The 15926-nt window shown below is 38.2% G+C and overlaps 1 protein-coding gene across 1 annotated transcript in view; it reads right to left on the minus strand.

Moving 5' to 3' along the window:
• Nucleotides 1-15926, minus strand: part of PHACTR1 (phosphatase and actin regulator 1) — a 647986-nt gene that overhangs the window by 81629 nt on the left and 550431 nt on the right. The window contains exon 7 of the mRNA XM_044658144.1: nucleotides 4012-4333. Coding sequence (XP_044514079.1) covers nucleotides 4012-4333 — 322 coding nt within the window. The remainder of the gene's footprint in view (nucleotides 1-4011; nucleotides 4334-15926) is intronic.

Here is a 15926-nt window from a genome sequence, read left to right on the forward strand (position 1 = left end):
TGAAGGCTGCAACTGCCACAGAATACCTTGATAACAGTGTGGGAAGCCCAGCTCCCTTCAGCCTCCACACCTTTACCTATACCTTCAGCTTCTGCTGCCAGCTGGGGAAGATCTGATCTCAGAGCTCATTAATACTCCATCAGCCTAATCTAGTCAATTAGCAGAGTAGAGAAGAAAAGCTCCTTCAGGACAGAATAGCCCAAACCCACAGATCCAGCAAATAATCAGAGAAGCAAGATTACAGCCAGTGACAGAGGAGAAAGAAGAAAAAACATGAGTAAACAACAGAAAAAGAAAAAAAGAAATTACAATTGACAGCTTCTATCCAGCTAATGAGCAAAGAGCAAATGGAACAGAGGAGGACCAAAGAACACCAAGCAAAAATGCAGAAACTCCAGTGAGTTGGACTCAGGCTTTGGAAGAACTCAAAACACAATAAAAAAAAAAAACAACTGAGAGAGGCTGAAGACAATTGGGAAAAGAACTTAAAAAGCAAAATAAGTCATCTGGAAACAGAGGCACATGACCTAAAACAAGAAAATAGTTTGTTAAAAGCCAGATTTGTCCAGCTTGAAAACAAGGCAAAGAAAGTGAAAGATGACCTACAAAGAAAAACAGATCAGAAGAAGGATGACCAAAAAGCCAGGGATGAAATTCAGTTTTTAAAAACTGGAATTCAACAACAGAAAGCAAATGACTTCACAAGGCAGCAAGAGTCTACAAAACAAAATCAAAAGAATGAAAAAATGAAACACCTCACTGATAAAACTAAAAACATGGAAAATAGATCCAGAAGAAACAATTTAAGAATTACTGGACTATCAGAAAATCATGACAAAAGAAAAAGCCTGGATATCATTCTACAGGAAATTATCCAAGAAAACTGCCCCATTGTTCAATATTCTTGAACAAGAGGGAAAAGTGGAGATTGAAAGAATCCACAGATCACCTTCTACATTTAATTCCCAATTGACAATGCCCAGGAATGTCATAGCCAAATTCAAGAACTACCAGACCAAGGAAAAGATACTAGAAGCTAAGCTGCTAAGAAGAAACCATTTAGATATCATGAAACCACAGTTAGGATAACACAGGACCTGGCTGCACCCACACTGAAGGCCTGGAAGGCATGGAATATGATATTCTGGAAAGCAAGAGAACTGGGTCTACAACCAAGAATCAATTGCCCAGCAAAATTGACTATATTCTTGCAGGGGAAAGTATTGTCATTTAATAAAATAGAAGACTTCCAAGCATTCATAAAGAAAAAAACCTGACTTAAACAGAAAATTTGATGCTCAAACACAGAACTCAAGAAAATCACCAAGAGGTAATTAAGAAAGGGAAAAAAAAATTTAAGGTACCCAATAAATTTAAATGATTCATATTTCTATAAGAAAAGATGGATGTTGATAACTCTTAAAAATTGTTATTATCATCAGGGTTGCTAGAATAAGTATACTTAGAGGGAACAGTGACAAACTGTATAGGGTGAAATGTCAATATATATAAACTAGGGATAAAAAAGGAGGATAGTACTAAGAGAAATTGGAAAAGAAATAAAATGGGATAATTTTATATTTCATAAAGAAGCTCATGGGGTAAGGGGGAAGACAAATACAATGGAAGGGTGAAAGAGGTTGGAGATAGTCTCCAAGAAAATTTTAATCATTACAATGTGAAGGGTCAGAAAGGTTCATCTGGAAGAAAAATCTCCAACTCCAAATTCAATCATCATCATCATTATCAATGCCATCATCAATAACAGCAACATCATCATCAACATCAACAACAATGTCATCAACATCATCAAAGCATCACCAACATTTGACTATCCAAGTTATGGGTGACTTCTTCAAGGTTAGCAATAAAAAAAATAAAAATGGTGGCTGGGGGTAGCTAGGTGGCTCAGTGGATAGAGAACTAGGCTTAGAGACAGGGGGTACTGGGTTCAAATCTGGCCTCAGATACTTCCTAGCCATGTGACCCTTGACAACTCACTTAACCCCTATCACCTAGCTCTTACCACTCTCCTACCTTGGAACCAATTCACAGTATTGATTCTAAGATGGAAGGTTGTTTGTTTTTTTTTTTTAAATGGTGGCTATTGGGTTTAAATCTGGCCTTAGATACTTCCTAGCTGTGTGACCTCAGGTAAGTCACTTAACCACAGTTACCCAGCCCTCGTGGCTATCGATTCAAAGAATTGAAACTAGAATTGATACTAAAACAAAAGATAAGAATAAATAAATAAAGTTTATTATATAAATAAAATAAATAAAAATGGTGCCTCAACCCTCCAGTGTCAACTGTGCCAGTGACATGTGTTATATAGTATGTTATGTATACATGTGTGTGTGTGTGTGTATCACAGCCATGGGAAACATGTTTAGGCTTTCAGTTCAAAGAGATCATTTACTTCTCATCCTAGAGCAGGGGTCGGCAATGTATGGCTCTTTCTGCAGGAGTCATAAAGTCAATTTTTTTTCAGGTGCTTTTACAGGAGTGCGCACTGTGTACGGCTCTCTCATGAAATTACATTTTAAAAAATGTGGCATTTATGGCTCTCATGGGCCAAAAAGGTTGCCCACCCCTGTCCCAGAGGATCAAGAAAATGGTCCAAGAACTGTACTGGATGATGGGGGTGGGATTAATGGGAATACTTCTGGGAATTAATGGGAATCAATTGGAGGAAATGAATGATGATGAAGCTAATGAAAGTCAAGGGCCAAAAAAAGAAAGCAAATCCTAAGCCACAGGAACTTCATAATTGTAGGATCATAGGATTTTAGAGTTGAAAGGGGCCTCAGAGACCATCTAATCCAGGGTTTTAACCCGAGTTTCATGGATCCTCAAGGAATCTATGGATACATTTTAGGGGGTTCATGAACTTAAGGAAGAAGTTACATCTTTATTTTCACTGTCTTATGTAAATTCAGCATTCCCTTAAATATAAATGGAGGCAGCAAACCATGGCCAAAGGGTCTATGTCATGCAAAAAAGTTTATGACCCACAGCAAAGTCTAACCCTCTAATTTTATAGAAAAAGAAAAAGAACACTAAGACTCATATAGAATAAGTGATTTGCTCAAGGTCACAAAACTAGACTGTAGGAGGGAGCTAACTCAGGGAATTAGCCCCAAGAGAAATAAGTAACTTTTTAATTAGATTAACAAAACAACAATAACCACAAACTCGGGTCTCCAAAAATCATCTATATATATATATATATATATATATATATATATATATATATATATATATATATATATAGTTAGCTTATACTTCCTTTCCTTCTTACCAAAGAAAAGGAGATTTCCACCTATCATCCCTTTCCCCCTACACTCCTATATTGTTTATTATGATATCTTTAAGACTTTATTACTTTTATTTCACTTGTATCAATACTTTTTTGAATGAACTGTATTAAATGTTAAGGTCTGCTAGATGGTGCAGTGGATAGAGCTCCATGTCTTGAGTTAAGAAGACTCATCTCTGTGAGTTCTAATCTGGCTTCAGACATTTACTGGTTGTATGACCCTAGTTTCCCTCTGTTTCTTCATCTATAAGATGAGCTGAAAAAGAAAATGACAAATCCTACATTATCTTTTTTTAATCTTTTCTTTCCATCTTAGAATCAATAGTAAGTTTCTGTTCTAAGAAACTGAGATTAAATGACTTGCCTAGGAAGTGTTTGGGGATAGAGTTGAACCCAAGACCTCCCATCTCCAGGCCTGGCTCTCTATCCACTGAGTCACCTAGCTGCCCCTACTCTTAATATCTTTTTGCCAGGAAAATCCCAAATGGGGTTAAGAAGAGTCAGACATAATTGAAACAAAAACATCAATGAAATATTCTATGTCCTAGGTCCTAAACTCCCTTAACGATGACTCTTGGGAACAGGAATCCTCTAAAGATAATTCTGAGTGCCATTACACTAGGGTCATCATTAGGGTTTAGCTCCACTCTGGAAGACCCTCCCCCAAAGGCACCCTGGAAAGCTGGCATTACCTTTCCAGTCGCTGCATGGTCATAGCCAGAGTTTTATTCAATTCGTCTATCATCCTGCAACTTGATGGCTGCATAGTTAGTGAGCTGGAGGCAGAGGGAAGGTGTTGGCTGTGGCTGCCATACTGAAGCTGGTGCTGCAACTGGGATGGCAGGACAGTATGGTGATGTTGAGCCATGGTCTGCTGGGCACTCTTCTGGGCCGCATAGGAAGCGAGGGAGAGTTCGGGCCCTCCTAAAGGCATGCAAATCATGACTTTCTTTGGAGGTAGCGGAGGAGACAGTTTCACTGGCAAACAAGGCAATTTCACAGGAGCGCCAGGATCTACAACAGAAAGAAGGAAAAGAGGCATGACTTTTAGGTTTTAAAAGGCAGCAGTTGTGTACTATATCACTGATATCTTATTACTCAGAATAAGACATTAATTGATGATAGGTAGCCCTGGACTTCCTAAACTGTGGTGCCCCACGTGGAATTTTTTACTGTTTTTAAACCTTTACCTTCCATTTTAGAATCAATACTGTATATCGGTTCTAAGGCAAAAGAGAGACAAAGGCTTGACAATTGGAGTTAAGTGATTTGTTCAGAGTCACACAACTAAGTGTCTGAGGTCAGATTTGAAGCTACGTTCTCCTGACTCCAGGCTTGGCACTCTAGCCACTGTGCCACCTAGTTGCCCTTGGGAGTTCTAATGGTCAGTCCTACAAGATGAAAGAGGGTATTGGGTAGTGTCAATATGTGCCAATGAATTTGCATTTCTACCCAATTCCTTTTGACCTCATCCCTTCAAATCGCACTTTGTAACGAAGGATTCTGGGGGGACTTGTATATTCTTAGGACTAAGAAACAAAACTGAGCTGCCTTGTTACCCATGTGTGCTTCCAATGTTTGTAGCTGCCTCAGCACTTCCCATATATTATTATTTCTATAATAATAGTTTTCTATATATTAAATAATATATTCCATATATTCTATTTATATAGTATTTTAATAATGTAATTTCTATATTATAGCTATATAATGTACATTTATGTGTATAACATGTATTATATATTTGTATATTTTTAAAGAAAAGCAAGATCTCTGTTTATAACAGATCAATAGTTTCATGAACAATTTTACTTTTCTGTTCAGAATGAAAATATACATATTTTTTAAAAATCAAGAATAATCTGCTCATGGAAGTGGCATTCTCTCATCAAATAGACCTGCTTCTAGGATGAAGTAGGCTGAATAAGTTTCTTATCTCTGTAAGGTAGAATTACTCTTTCAAAATATACAGATTCTTGGGGGCAGCTAGGTAGCTCAGTAGATTGAGAGCCAGGCCTAGAGATGGGAAGTCCTGGGTTCAAATATGACCTCAGACACTTCCTGAGATATCCAGATACCTTGATTCTTTCTTAGAATTGTTGTTTGTCTACAGTTTAATCAAAGAAGACTGGTGTTCCTTTCATCTATAGCTGATTAGGGAACGGATTTATAAACCACAGTCAGAATAGTGTTAATCCAGAGAGCATATCTATACCAGCCCAAACCAACCCTTTACCATCAAATCCAACCTCAAGCCAGGGCTAGAGGAGTTGTTAAATACTTATACAATTCCCATTAGGTTTCTGATTTGGGTGCTGTTGTGGGGCAGAGTCTTGGCTAAGCTGATTTTCATAGGCTTGGGGTCACTGACACATTGGGTAACCACCTGGTAAACACTTCACCTACTAGCCCAGATTCATCCAGTGCCTGTGATTTCTAGTTCCTACTTGGCAGACTCAGTCAACAGAGCCTGTCAGGCCAAGTGAGGTTTAGCAACCTTCTTATTATCAACCTGCCTCCAGTAATTTACCCACAACAACATCCAGAGAAAGAAATGAGGGAGTAGAAACATAGAAGAAAAACATATGATCAGTCACATAGCTCAATGGGGATATGATTGGGTTTTGGAGTTAAAAGATCACTCTATTGCAAATGTGAATGATATGGAAATAAGTTTCGAACAATGATACATATACAACCCAGTGGAATTGCTTGTCAGCTCAGGGAGGGGCAAGGGAAGAGGGGAGGGAAAAATCATGAATCATGTGACCATGTGAAAATATTCTTAATTAATTAATTAGTTAAAAACTGGAGCATTGCCTCAGGGCAGGTCTAGTATGGCTCTCTGGGAGGTCAAGAGAATGGCAGCACAAATCTAAATCTCTTTCTCATTTCATGCATCCTCTTGGTCTTCCATGGATCTTCCACAGTAAGGAGCCTTCAGGAGGATAAAATCAGACCTCAGGAAATTCCTTTCATCAAGCACAGTACTTTCAGTATCACTTGTGTCTCTGAGAATGAGGTGAAACATTGCCAACTACTAGGATCTGTGAGTTCTGCTGATTGGATCCATACTTGGCTGAATACTTGTCCTAACACATATGTACTGGCTTTAAGAAGCTCACTTTGGGAGAGGTAGGGAAGGAGACTTCAGAACCATATCTTATAGCTCCAGGTTTTATTGTTCCCATTGATTTTCAACCTCCAATTAACTGCCTGATTTCTTCTTAGAAGGATTTGGTAAGAGATTCCAATTTTCCAATTAAAAAAATAATTTTTTTAAATTTTTATATCTTTTACCAATTAAATGTAATAAACTTCCACCCAATTTTCCTATCACTTTTGCTAGATGGTAGTCACCAGATTAGATGTTCTAGATAGGAGAAATGAGGCTAAGACTGTTTTAGGTTTCTAGTATAATTCATCTGGGGGAGTAGCAGTTAAATTATTGACCATCACTTGAAATGTTGAATAAACTCAGGCGAATTGAAGCTATTGAACAGAGAAGTTGGGCAACTAGGTGGCACAGTGGATAGAGTAAAGGACTAGGAGTCAGAAAGACCCGAGTTTGAATTTTGCTTAGACTCTCAGTGCTTTCAGGCAATTTTCTAAGGCTCAAAATTAGAAAGCTGTTCTCATCTGCTTTGGGAAAGAGGGGCTTCCCCATTTAGTAGCTTCTACACTGATACCAGAGACATAGACCAAAAAAAAAAGGCATTGCAATTCTGTGCATGACAGAATTATTTTGGGTCTCACTGTCTATTTCTAGGCTTTTCCTCATTAGTAACTGAACTAGAATGATCAGCTCGTTTAAAGCTTGGTAGTTTCAGCCCAAACTCAGCACCTGCATGATGGTGAGCCAATAGCCCACAGGTGGGATGAGATGGGATGGGATGTGACTCCTGCTGGGAGCACCTGTCTCCTTTCTCTCTTCCAAGGCAGCTGGTGCTCTTGACTCAACCAGCTTGAACCCCACTAATGTGGTCAACAGAAGGAACAGCCAGGAATGCTCAGGAATTGTTTCACTGAGTACAGAGTCAGTAGTGATTAGAAATTAGGTCGAGCTCATCACAAGGAGCTGGCTGAAACCCACCTATACACTTACATACACACACACAGATTCATAACATCTCTATCCCATTAATTTTGGGGTGGAGTTCTGCTCACCTCAACAAAGTTTTCTTTGAATCATTACTGACTGGCTCCAAAGAGATATTTAAATATTGTCCAAATACATGCAAGAAATCACCACCAGGATTAAATTAGAAAGTTTTTGCTTTTTTTCTAGTGGAAGGGTGGCTGGGTGTCTTGATCTGTGATTTTATTGGTTTAGAGAACTCTTGGTAAAGAAATTCTCTCTACCAATTCTCATTTTATTTAAGAGTTTTAGAGAACTACTTGGGGATAAATGAGTTAAGTGACTTGCCCAGGTTACGTAGCCAGCATGTGTCAGAGGCAAGATTTGTACCCAGGTCTTCTTAACCCTGAGGCCAACTCTCTATCCACTAAACAATATTGTCCCTTTAATTAGATATAATCACTTTTATTTATCTAGATACTACAGGTTACCCTAATTTATCACTTAGAAGCACACCCTCATTAGTGAAGTGTCTCTGTTCTTAGCCAGGCAGATTCTTAGATATCAGAAATGCAGTCCACCTCTGAGTCTATACTGGTACAGTCTTTGAGAACTCAGAGTCATCTCTAGACCATGACTAGTATTTTGGGCACATCTTCGAGGGTGGGGAGGAGCTTATGAAAGGATATGGACAAGAACACAGAAGGATGGGAACTTGTGGGTGGGTGATAATCTGCACTACTAGAGGGATTATTCACATTGAGGAGATCCTAGACATATGATTCAATGGTACTCAGGTACCATTTTGAGGTTCTACAGTATGATAGAGGAGTGGCCTCAAATTTACTAGCTGTATGATACTGGAAAAGTCTCTTAACCTCTATTTTCTGGGAGAAGGAAATGGCAAACCATTCTAGTATATCTTTGCCAAGAAAACCCTATCTGGGGTCATAGAGAGCCAGATATGACTGAACAATACCAATGCTATGATAGGAGATCATGGAAACTCTTCTTTCTGTCTTCCACTCTGATTTCCATCTTTTAGATTTTCCATTATTTCATGCCAGAAACTAAGGCAGGGACAGCAAGAAGAACATAAACTCAAATTGGATTATTTTGTTACTTGGTTTAGGGGGCTTGATGTTTTTTTTTAAACCTTTTGGGTTTAGTCCTTTGGGAACAGAAACTGAGAGTAAAGATCAACTGTGCCCAAACAGGTTGTACAGGAAAGATGCTGACAGCATCATCCTTAACACAGCTAGCTTTGTACTGGTATGTACTGTACTGGAGGACAATAACTACTCAACTAGCCTTAAACCCATGTATACCTACCTACATAGTGACTACATAGGGAAGGAGATCTAAGTCAAGCATTAGTTGATCAGTCAATCAACAATATTTATTAAGTGTTTACCATGCACCAGGCATTGTGCTAAGTTCTAAGGATATAAAAAGGCAAAAGATGGTACCCGTGTACCATGTTACCAAACTGGAAAGATTTTGAGCAAGAATCTAGTGATGATTCTTCATCCCATTGAAATTAGCATAGCCAAAAGCCATGGTCAATGAGCTCAGTGCCAGCTGATGATTTTGGTCACACCAGCTCACAACCATGTGTTTAGGTTAGAGAGTTTGTCATATGGATGGATAGAAAGTGTATCACCATTAATAGGTACCAAGTCTTGAAAAATATGCAGATGAGCACCTAAAGCTTTGCACATAGTAAATGTTTGATAAGTGCCGTTTCATTCATTCACTATACATGATTTCTTCAACATGCCTTCTACTGACCTAGCCACTGAGAACTCAGGCTCAAGGCTCTGCTTTGATGAAACATTAGAGTAGTGCTTCAGTCAAAGATACAATATAATATAAAGGTCAGTAAAAACAGGCTCAGTTTGAAAAATTATAGGAAGCTGGAGGTACAATGAAGTCTTATTGTAGACAAGGAAGCTGATGCCCAGAACATTCCACGGTTACACGGATCATTAATGGCAGAATTTGGACTGGAATCTAGGTCTTCTGACACTCAGTCCAACCCTCTTTATTTTAGACTACTATCTAGTCTTTTTTTTAAACCGTTACATTCCACCTTAGAATCAATACTGTGTCTTGGTTTTAAGGCAGAAGAGTGGTAAGGGCTAGGCAATGGGGCTTAAGTGACTTGCCCAGGGTCCCATAGGTAGGAAGTGTCTGAGGCCAGATTTGAACCTAGGACCTCCCATTTCTATCCCTGGACCTCAATCCATTGAGCACCCAGTTGCCCCCTCTAGTCTTCTACAATGTAAGTTTAGTCTCAATGACTCTGGGTGACACATATTGACAAGTTTCAGTGTTTGTAACATTAAAATGAGAGAGCAGAAAAAATGCCTAGATTTAGAGGCATGAATATGATGCATTTCTTCTGGTGGAGATCTCCACTGAAAGGAACTTTGGTAGAAAATTAAGCACCAGATATGGATTCAAGGGAAGGGCCAAGTTACTTTAGCTGGTTGGATCTTCATTTCCTCATTTGTAAGATGATAAGAGCTGGATGATACAATCTCTAAGGATCCTTCCATGATTAATGATCTATGGCTTTACCACATATGATACAAATCTCAGCTTTGCACTAGTCATCTTGGGTAAGTCTCACTCTCTATGGGTCTCAGATTATTTGCCTCTAAAATGAGAATAATATCTTACCTATGGACCATGATAAGTTATTCTGAAGGTCAAATGAGGGAATTTAGAACGCAGGACCTTGAACTCAGTAGATACAATATTTATTTGTAGATTGATGTAGAATGCTGTGTACTCATAATCCTGGCATTATTAATGAAGATAATAATGTCAAGAGCTGAAATACAAATGTGGCTTCAGGATTTATGGAAAATGGATAAGTCCTCTGCAGTTATACTGAGGGAAACTCAGTATATTCATAAAAATGTCTGGGCTGATGGAGTAGAGCAAACAAATCCTCCTGTTCTCGAAAACATGGAAAATAAACCCCAAACTGTGTTTCATAGGGTGATAAAACCCCTAAGAGGGCTATATTTCCTAACTATGACACAGCCCAGGCTTCCAACTTGAGGAATAAAATGAAAAAGTCACGATTGCTTCATGTTTCATTGCTTCATTGCTTCTTATACTCTTGGATTGTAGCGAAGACATGAAATTATTTTGGATAAACTTATTTTGCCTCCATTATCTTTCCTCACTTGTCCCAGAATGAAGATTGTCCTATGTGTGGGCTGGAAAAGGCCATTTAAAACTAACTGATAGTGGCTTATGAACACTTCCTCAGTGGAATGGGACACGGTATCATAATGACCAGCCAGGCTATAATTCGGCATTAGTTATTGGCCATAGCTCTCATCTTCAGCCTCTGTCCAGATGATGGAAGCACCGAATGCTAGGATGCATGTGTACCAGCAGGGTACTTCAGGTGTCAGATACCAGTAGAGGCAGAAGTGAAGCCTTCATGATTGCTGAACATCTCTCAAACTCTGAGGCAGATTGAGGCAAAAGAAGGCATTTCAAATAATTGATATTTATATGGCATATTAAAATCTGTAAAGCACAATTATATGAGGCTTATGACTTTACAGTATTATGCCATTTTACAGATTTGATTGTTTAATTAATAAATTTTAATCTATTAACTAGATTTGATAGCTTGCTCATGGACATATGAATACTAGGAGGTCATTTGGTGGGAGTTTGAACTCAGGTCTTTCTGGCCTCAAATCTAGACAGACTCTTATGCCACTCTACTTTTAATAGAATCATAGATTTCCAGAGTTTGATGAAACTCTATCTTGTCTTGCCTAAGCCCTATGGAAAACATGAATCTTCTATATAAAATCTTTTACTAGCAGTCATAAAGCCTTTACTTGAAAACTCTCAGTGATAGGTAATTCACTATCTCTTGGGACACCACATTCCTACATCAACTCTTCCAGTAAGATAAGTTATTACCATTTAGTAAATGGTTTTAATTATAGTCTAAAATTCTTCAGTCTACCTATCAAATTTATAAGGAGGCAAAATTTGTGGAATGTGCCTTTTTTTAATTTGAAGGTAACTGAGTTGCATAATGGTGAATGGAGAAAAGGGAGTGAACCAGTTTAGACCAGCTTGGAGATCCAAATACTAATTTTCAGTATAAGCTTCTACACTTTAATCAAAGCTTGATTGGTTTTTAAAATTTTTCTAAATTTAAGAGAACTACAGAAAGATATTAATGTGGAATAAACTTTAAAAATGTGATGTAAATTCTTTTTCTTGAAGTGCTCATTATTAAATGTTTACCCATAGGTAGCTAGGTGGCTCAGTGGATTGAGAGCCAGGCCTGGAGACAGGAGATTCTGAGTTCAAATCTGACATCAGACACTTTGTAGCTGTGTAACCCTGGGCAAATCACTTACCCCCAACTGCCTAGCCCTTACTGCTCTTCTGCCTTGGAAACAATGTACGGTATTGATTCAAAGAGAGAAGGTACGAGTTTAAAAAGTACACATAAAAAAATCCCCATTTACCAATACATTCTTGGGTGATACACTAATAAAGAAAGTTATGTATTTTATTATTAATAACTAGCATTTAAATAGCACTTTAAGATTTATGAAGTATGTTACAAATATTTTATTTTAACTCTATCAACATCCTAAATTTTCAGTGGAAGCTTTTAAACTTTGGAAGTCATTAAAGACTATGAATCAGAATTTGATTTAAAAAAATTCTAGATTTGGTAGGTGCTATTATCATCTCCATTTTATATATTTAGAGAACTGAGGCTGAGAGAGATGAAGTGACTTGCTCAGAGTGTCAAAGGCAATGAGAATTTGAGATCATATTTAAACCCAGCACTTCCAGACTCCAGGTATAGCATGCAATCCATAGTATTACTTAGCCACTATTTTATGTAACACAGACCTAGTTCTCTTTAGTAAGCCAGAAGATGCCCTTTTCACATGCCAACTAAATATCTGAAAACTGACCTACTGGTGATCAACAGTGGAGAATGGAGAGAAAGAAGAACTCTATGATCTGAAAATTATACACATCAGAATATATGAGAATATCATTTTATAGTTTTTTTTTCCTGGTAGGCATTTCTGGGAAGGGAAAGGAAGGATGTAGTTTCACTTAGGAGAAGGAGAGGGAAGGCTATTTTGTATTTCCAGTGATTCCCAAAGTGGGCACTACCACCCCCTGATGGGTGCTGCAGTGATCCAGAGGAGCAGTGATGGCTACAGGTGCATTTATCTTTCCTATTAATTGCTATGAAAATTAAAAAAAAATAATTTCCAGGGGGCTAAGTAATATTTTTTTTGGAAAGTGCATGGTAGGCCAAAGAAGTTTGGGAACCAATGATTTAAACCAATAACTAACTTTTCCTGACCTGTTATTAGCCTGTGACTTTGGGCAGACAGGAGATAGAGAGAATGCCAAGATGTGGTTAGCTATAATGACGGAGAAGACGGAATGACCAGAGGAAGCAATGATTTGTATGGACAGATTATTATAGCAGTGACTGAGATGGAGTGGGAATAAAATTAATAAAATCATGAAGAATATGTTTAGAATAATTATGCAATTATCCATTACGAGAATACTAAACTAGGGGATAACCCTTTGATACAGGAAAGAAGTGAATGTGGATCCTAAAAGAAAGTTCTACTCATTAAAATAGCTGATGAGTTTAGAGAATTCAATATTCAAGAGTTTTATAAGGTGAAATTATGAATACATTTAAAAAGATTTTACATTTGTGGATGTTAGAATTAGAACAGATTCATCTAGTTCAATCCCTTCATTTTATAGATGAGGAAATTGAGGTCCAGAGATGTTCAACCAGGTAATACAATCACATGGTAGCACAGACAGGACTGGAATACAGGTTTCCTAACTTTTAGTATGGGCAGCGAGGTGGCACAGTGAGGAGAGTGCAGGGCCTGAACTCAGGCAGGCTTATGTTCCCGAGTTCAAACCTGACCTCAGATCCTTCCTAGCTATGTGATTGTGGGCAAGTCATTTAACCTGATGGGTCTTAGTTTCCTCATCTGTAAAATGAACTGGAGAAGGAAATGGCAAACCACTGCAATATCTTTGCCAAGAAAATCCCAAATAGAACAATAAATTTCCAGGTTGGTCTTTTTCCTAATATACCAGAGATGCATGATTACAGCATTACAGGCCCTTAGATTTAAAGTTGGATTGGGCCTTAAAGGTCAGCTAAGTCTATTTCCTTATTTTACAGAAGGGGAAACTGAGCCACAGAGAAATTAAATAATTCTTTTGATTACTCAGTGTTTAGAGCCAATATCCGAACCCAGATCGTATGTTTGTTTTTTGTTTTTTTTTTCTGTAGTGCACCACAATACTACTATACATGTAATTAAAAAACAAATAAATCCTTACCTTCTGTTTTAGAATTGAGACCAAGATACTAAGGGCTAAGTAATTGGGGTTTAAGTGTCTTGCCCAGGGCCACACAGCTGGGAAGTATCTGAGGTCTGATTTGAACCCAGGACTTCCTGATGCTAGGCCTGGCTCTTTATCCTTTGAGCTATCCAGCTGCCCCTTTACCCAATGTTTTGATATTGATGTCTTTTTGGATACTATTCTTTCCTCTTGCATATTCCTTATAGCTACAATTGCAGCTAAGTGGTGAAGTAGATAGAGTGCTGGTCTTGGAGTCATGAAGACCTGATTTCAAATTCTGCCTCAGACACTCAGTAGTTGTATAAGCCTGGGGAAGGCTCAACCTCAGGCTGCTTTAGTGTGCTAACTTATAAAATGAGGATAATAATAGCATCTGCCTTTTAGGGCTGTGAGGACTAAATGAAATCACCTATGTAAAGTACTTTCTGTATCTGAAAAGAGCTACATAAATGCTATTATTATGATATTTAGAATTTGGCTGGATGGGCCATGGGGCTCAACACCAGATGAGAATTTTGAAAGATAAACAGTACTGCCAATGATGCAGAGAGAGAGAGAGAGAGAGAGAGAAAGAGAGAGAGAGAGAGAGAGGTAGGAAAAGAGGAAGGGAGGGGGGAGGAGGAGGGAGAGAGGGAGAGAGAGAGGAGAGGAGAGGAGAGAGAGAGAGAGAGAGAGAGAGAGAGAGAGAGAGAGAGAGAGAGAGAGAGAGAANGAGAGAGAGAGAGAGAGAGAGAGAGAGAGAGAGAGAGAGAGAGAGAGGTGGGGAGGAGGGGCATTGTCTCAGGTGGAATATCCAAGACAGTTTGTCCCAAGGGATTATAGAGATAAAGTGGGGACACTACCTCAAGTTGTGACCCAAGACAAATGCCCAATAATTCACATAGAAATCCCCTTTTTATAGGATCCTGATGTAATCAAGTCCTTAGAAAGGGGTTATAACATTTTACAATAGTTGGAGTGTTGAATAGTTTTACATTGGCTTTACTATGAACACATTCAAGCTAATTAACATCTTCAAGAAATTGGAGAATAGCTTCAAAATGAATATCCAAGCACATCAATATTTTAAAGAACTGACCAGGAAGTTAGAGATTGATACAAAGAGGGGAGTGGTTCTGGATTGGATTATCTAGGAGGGGCTGAGGAGAGGATCATTCAAGCCTTTGGTCCTAGAATGTATAAAATGACAGGATTGCCTTGATTATCTCCACAGGAAAATTTAGTTCATAGGAATCACTGGCCAAATTCTTCATTAAAGATCTTGGCATCTTATAGTCATTCTGACCAGCTAAAATGCAAATGGCTCTACAAGAGCCAACAATTTAGTCTCTCATCAGTTAAATATCACTTCAAGGGAGTGAATTTCTAGCTAGTCTGGACAAAGTTCTCTTAGGGCAGGTATCTAGACAAAGGGAAGTAGAAGGAACAGAGAGAAGCAATAACATATTCCTAATGATAAGCATCACAATTTTGGACAGAAATAATCCTTTTCTTTACTTAACATAATGTGGAAGCATAAAGACGTTAATTAATGATGATAATGCATGTTTCTATGAGAATCTGGATGCTTCCTTTTTTCCTCTTGAATTTGGCATATTTATTTGCCTGGGATAAAATCAATATTTTCCTCAGGATGTAGCACACCAAGAATTCTGTTGAATGCAGGGCAATGAGAAGTCACACAGTGCATAGGCCCCTTAGGTTGCCTGCAAGTGTCTTAACCAAATGAGGTCCAACGCTAAAAATTTCTCTTCAATTATGCTTGTTCTTTTTTGTTTTCCCTTTTTAAGCCTGTTTTGGACTGTGTAAGAGACTGGCACAGAGGATAGGAAATTTAGCATTAGCAATTCAAATTTCAAGCAAAGCTTTTTAATGCTAAATACTTGTGGATATCATTTGAGAAGCTTGTCGAGTTAAACAATGTAGATTTTTCATATATACAGCAAAGTGACTTTGCCGATATTACTCAGTTAAGATCCAAGCCATGATATTAATCCTGCACTTATGCATGAAACCCACAACAGGCAAAGTATTTTGTAAATTCAGCATTTAGTTATCTCTTATCCATTAAGAGGAAGCAAAGCAAACATTCCCCCCCCC

The sequence above is a fragment of the Gracilinanus agilis genome, chromosome 1, assembly GCF_016433145.1.
Source record: "Gracilinanus agilis isolate LMUSP501 chromosome 1, AgileGrace, whole genome shotgun sequence".
Classification (NCBI taxonomy): Eukaryota; Metazoa; Chordata; class Mammalia; order Didelphimorphia; family Didelphidae; genus Gracilinanus; species Gracilinanus agilis.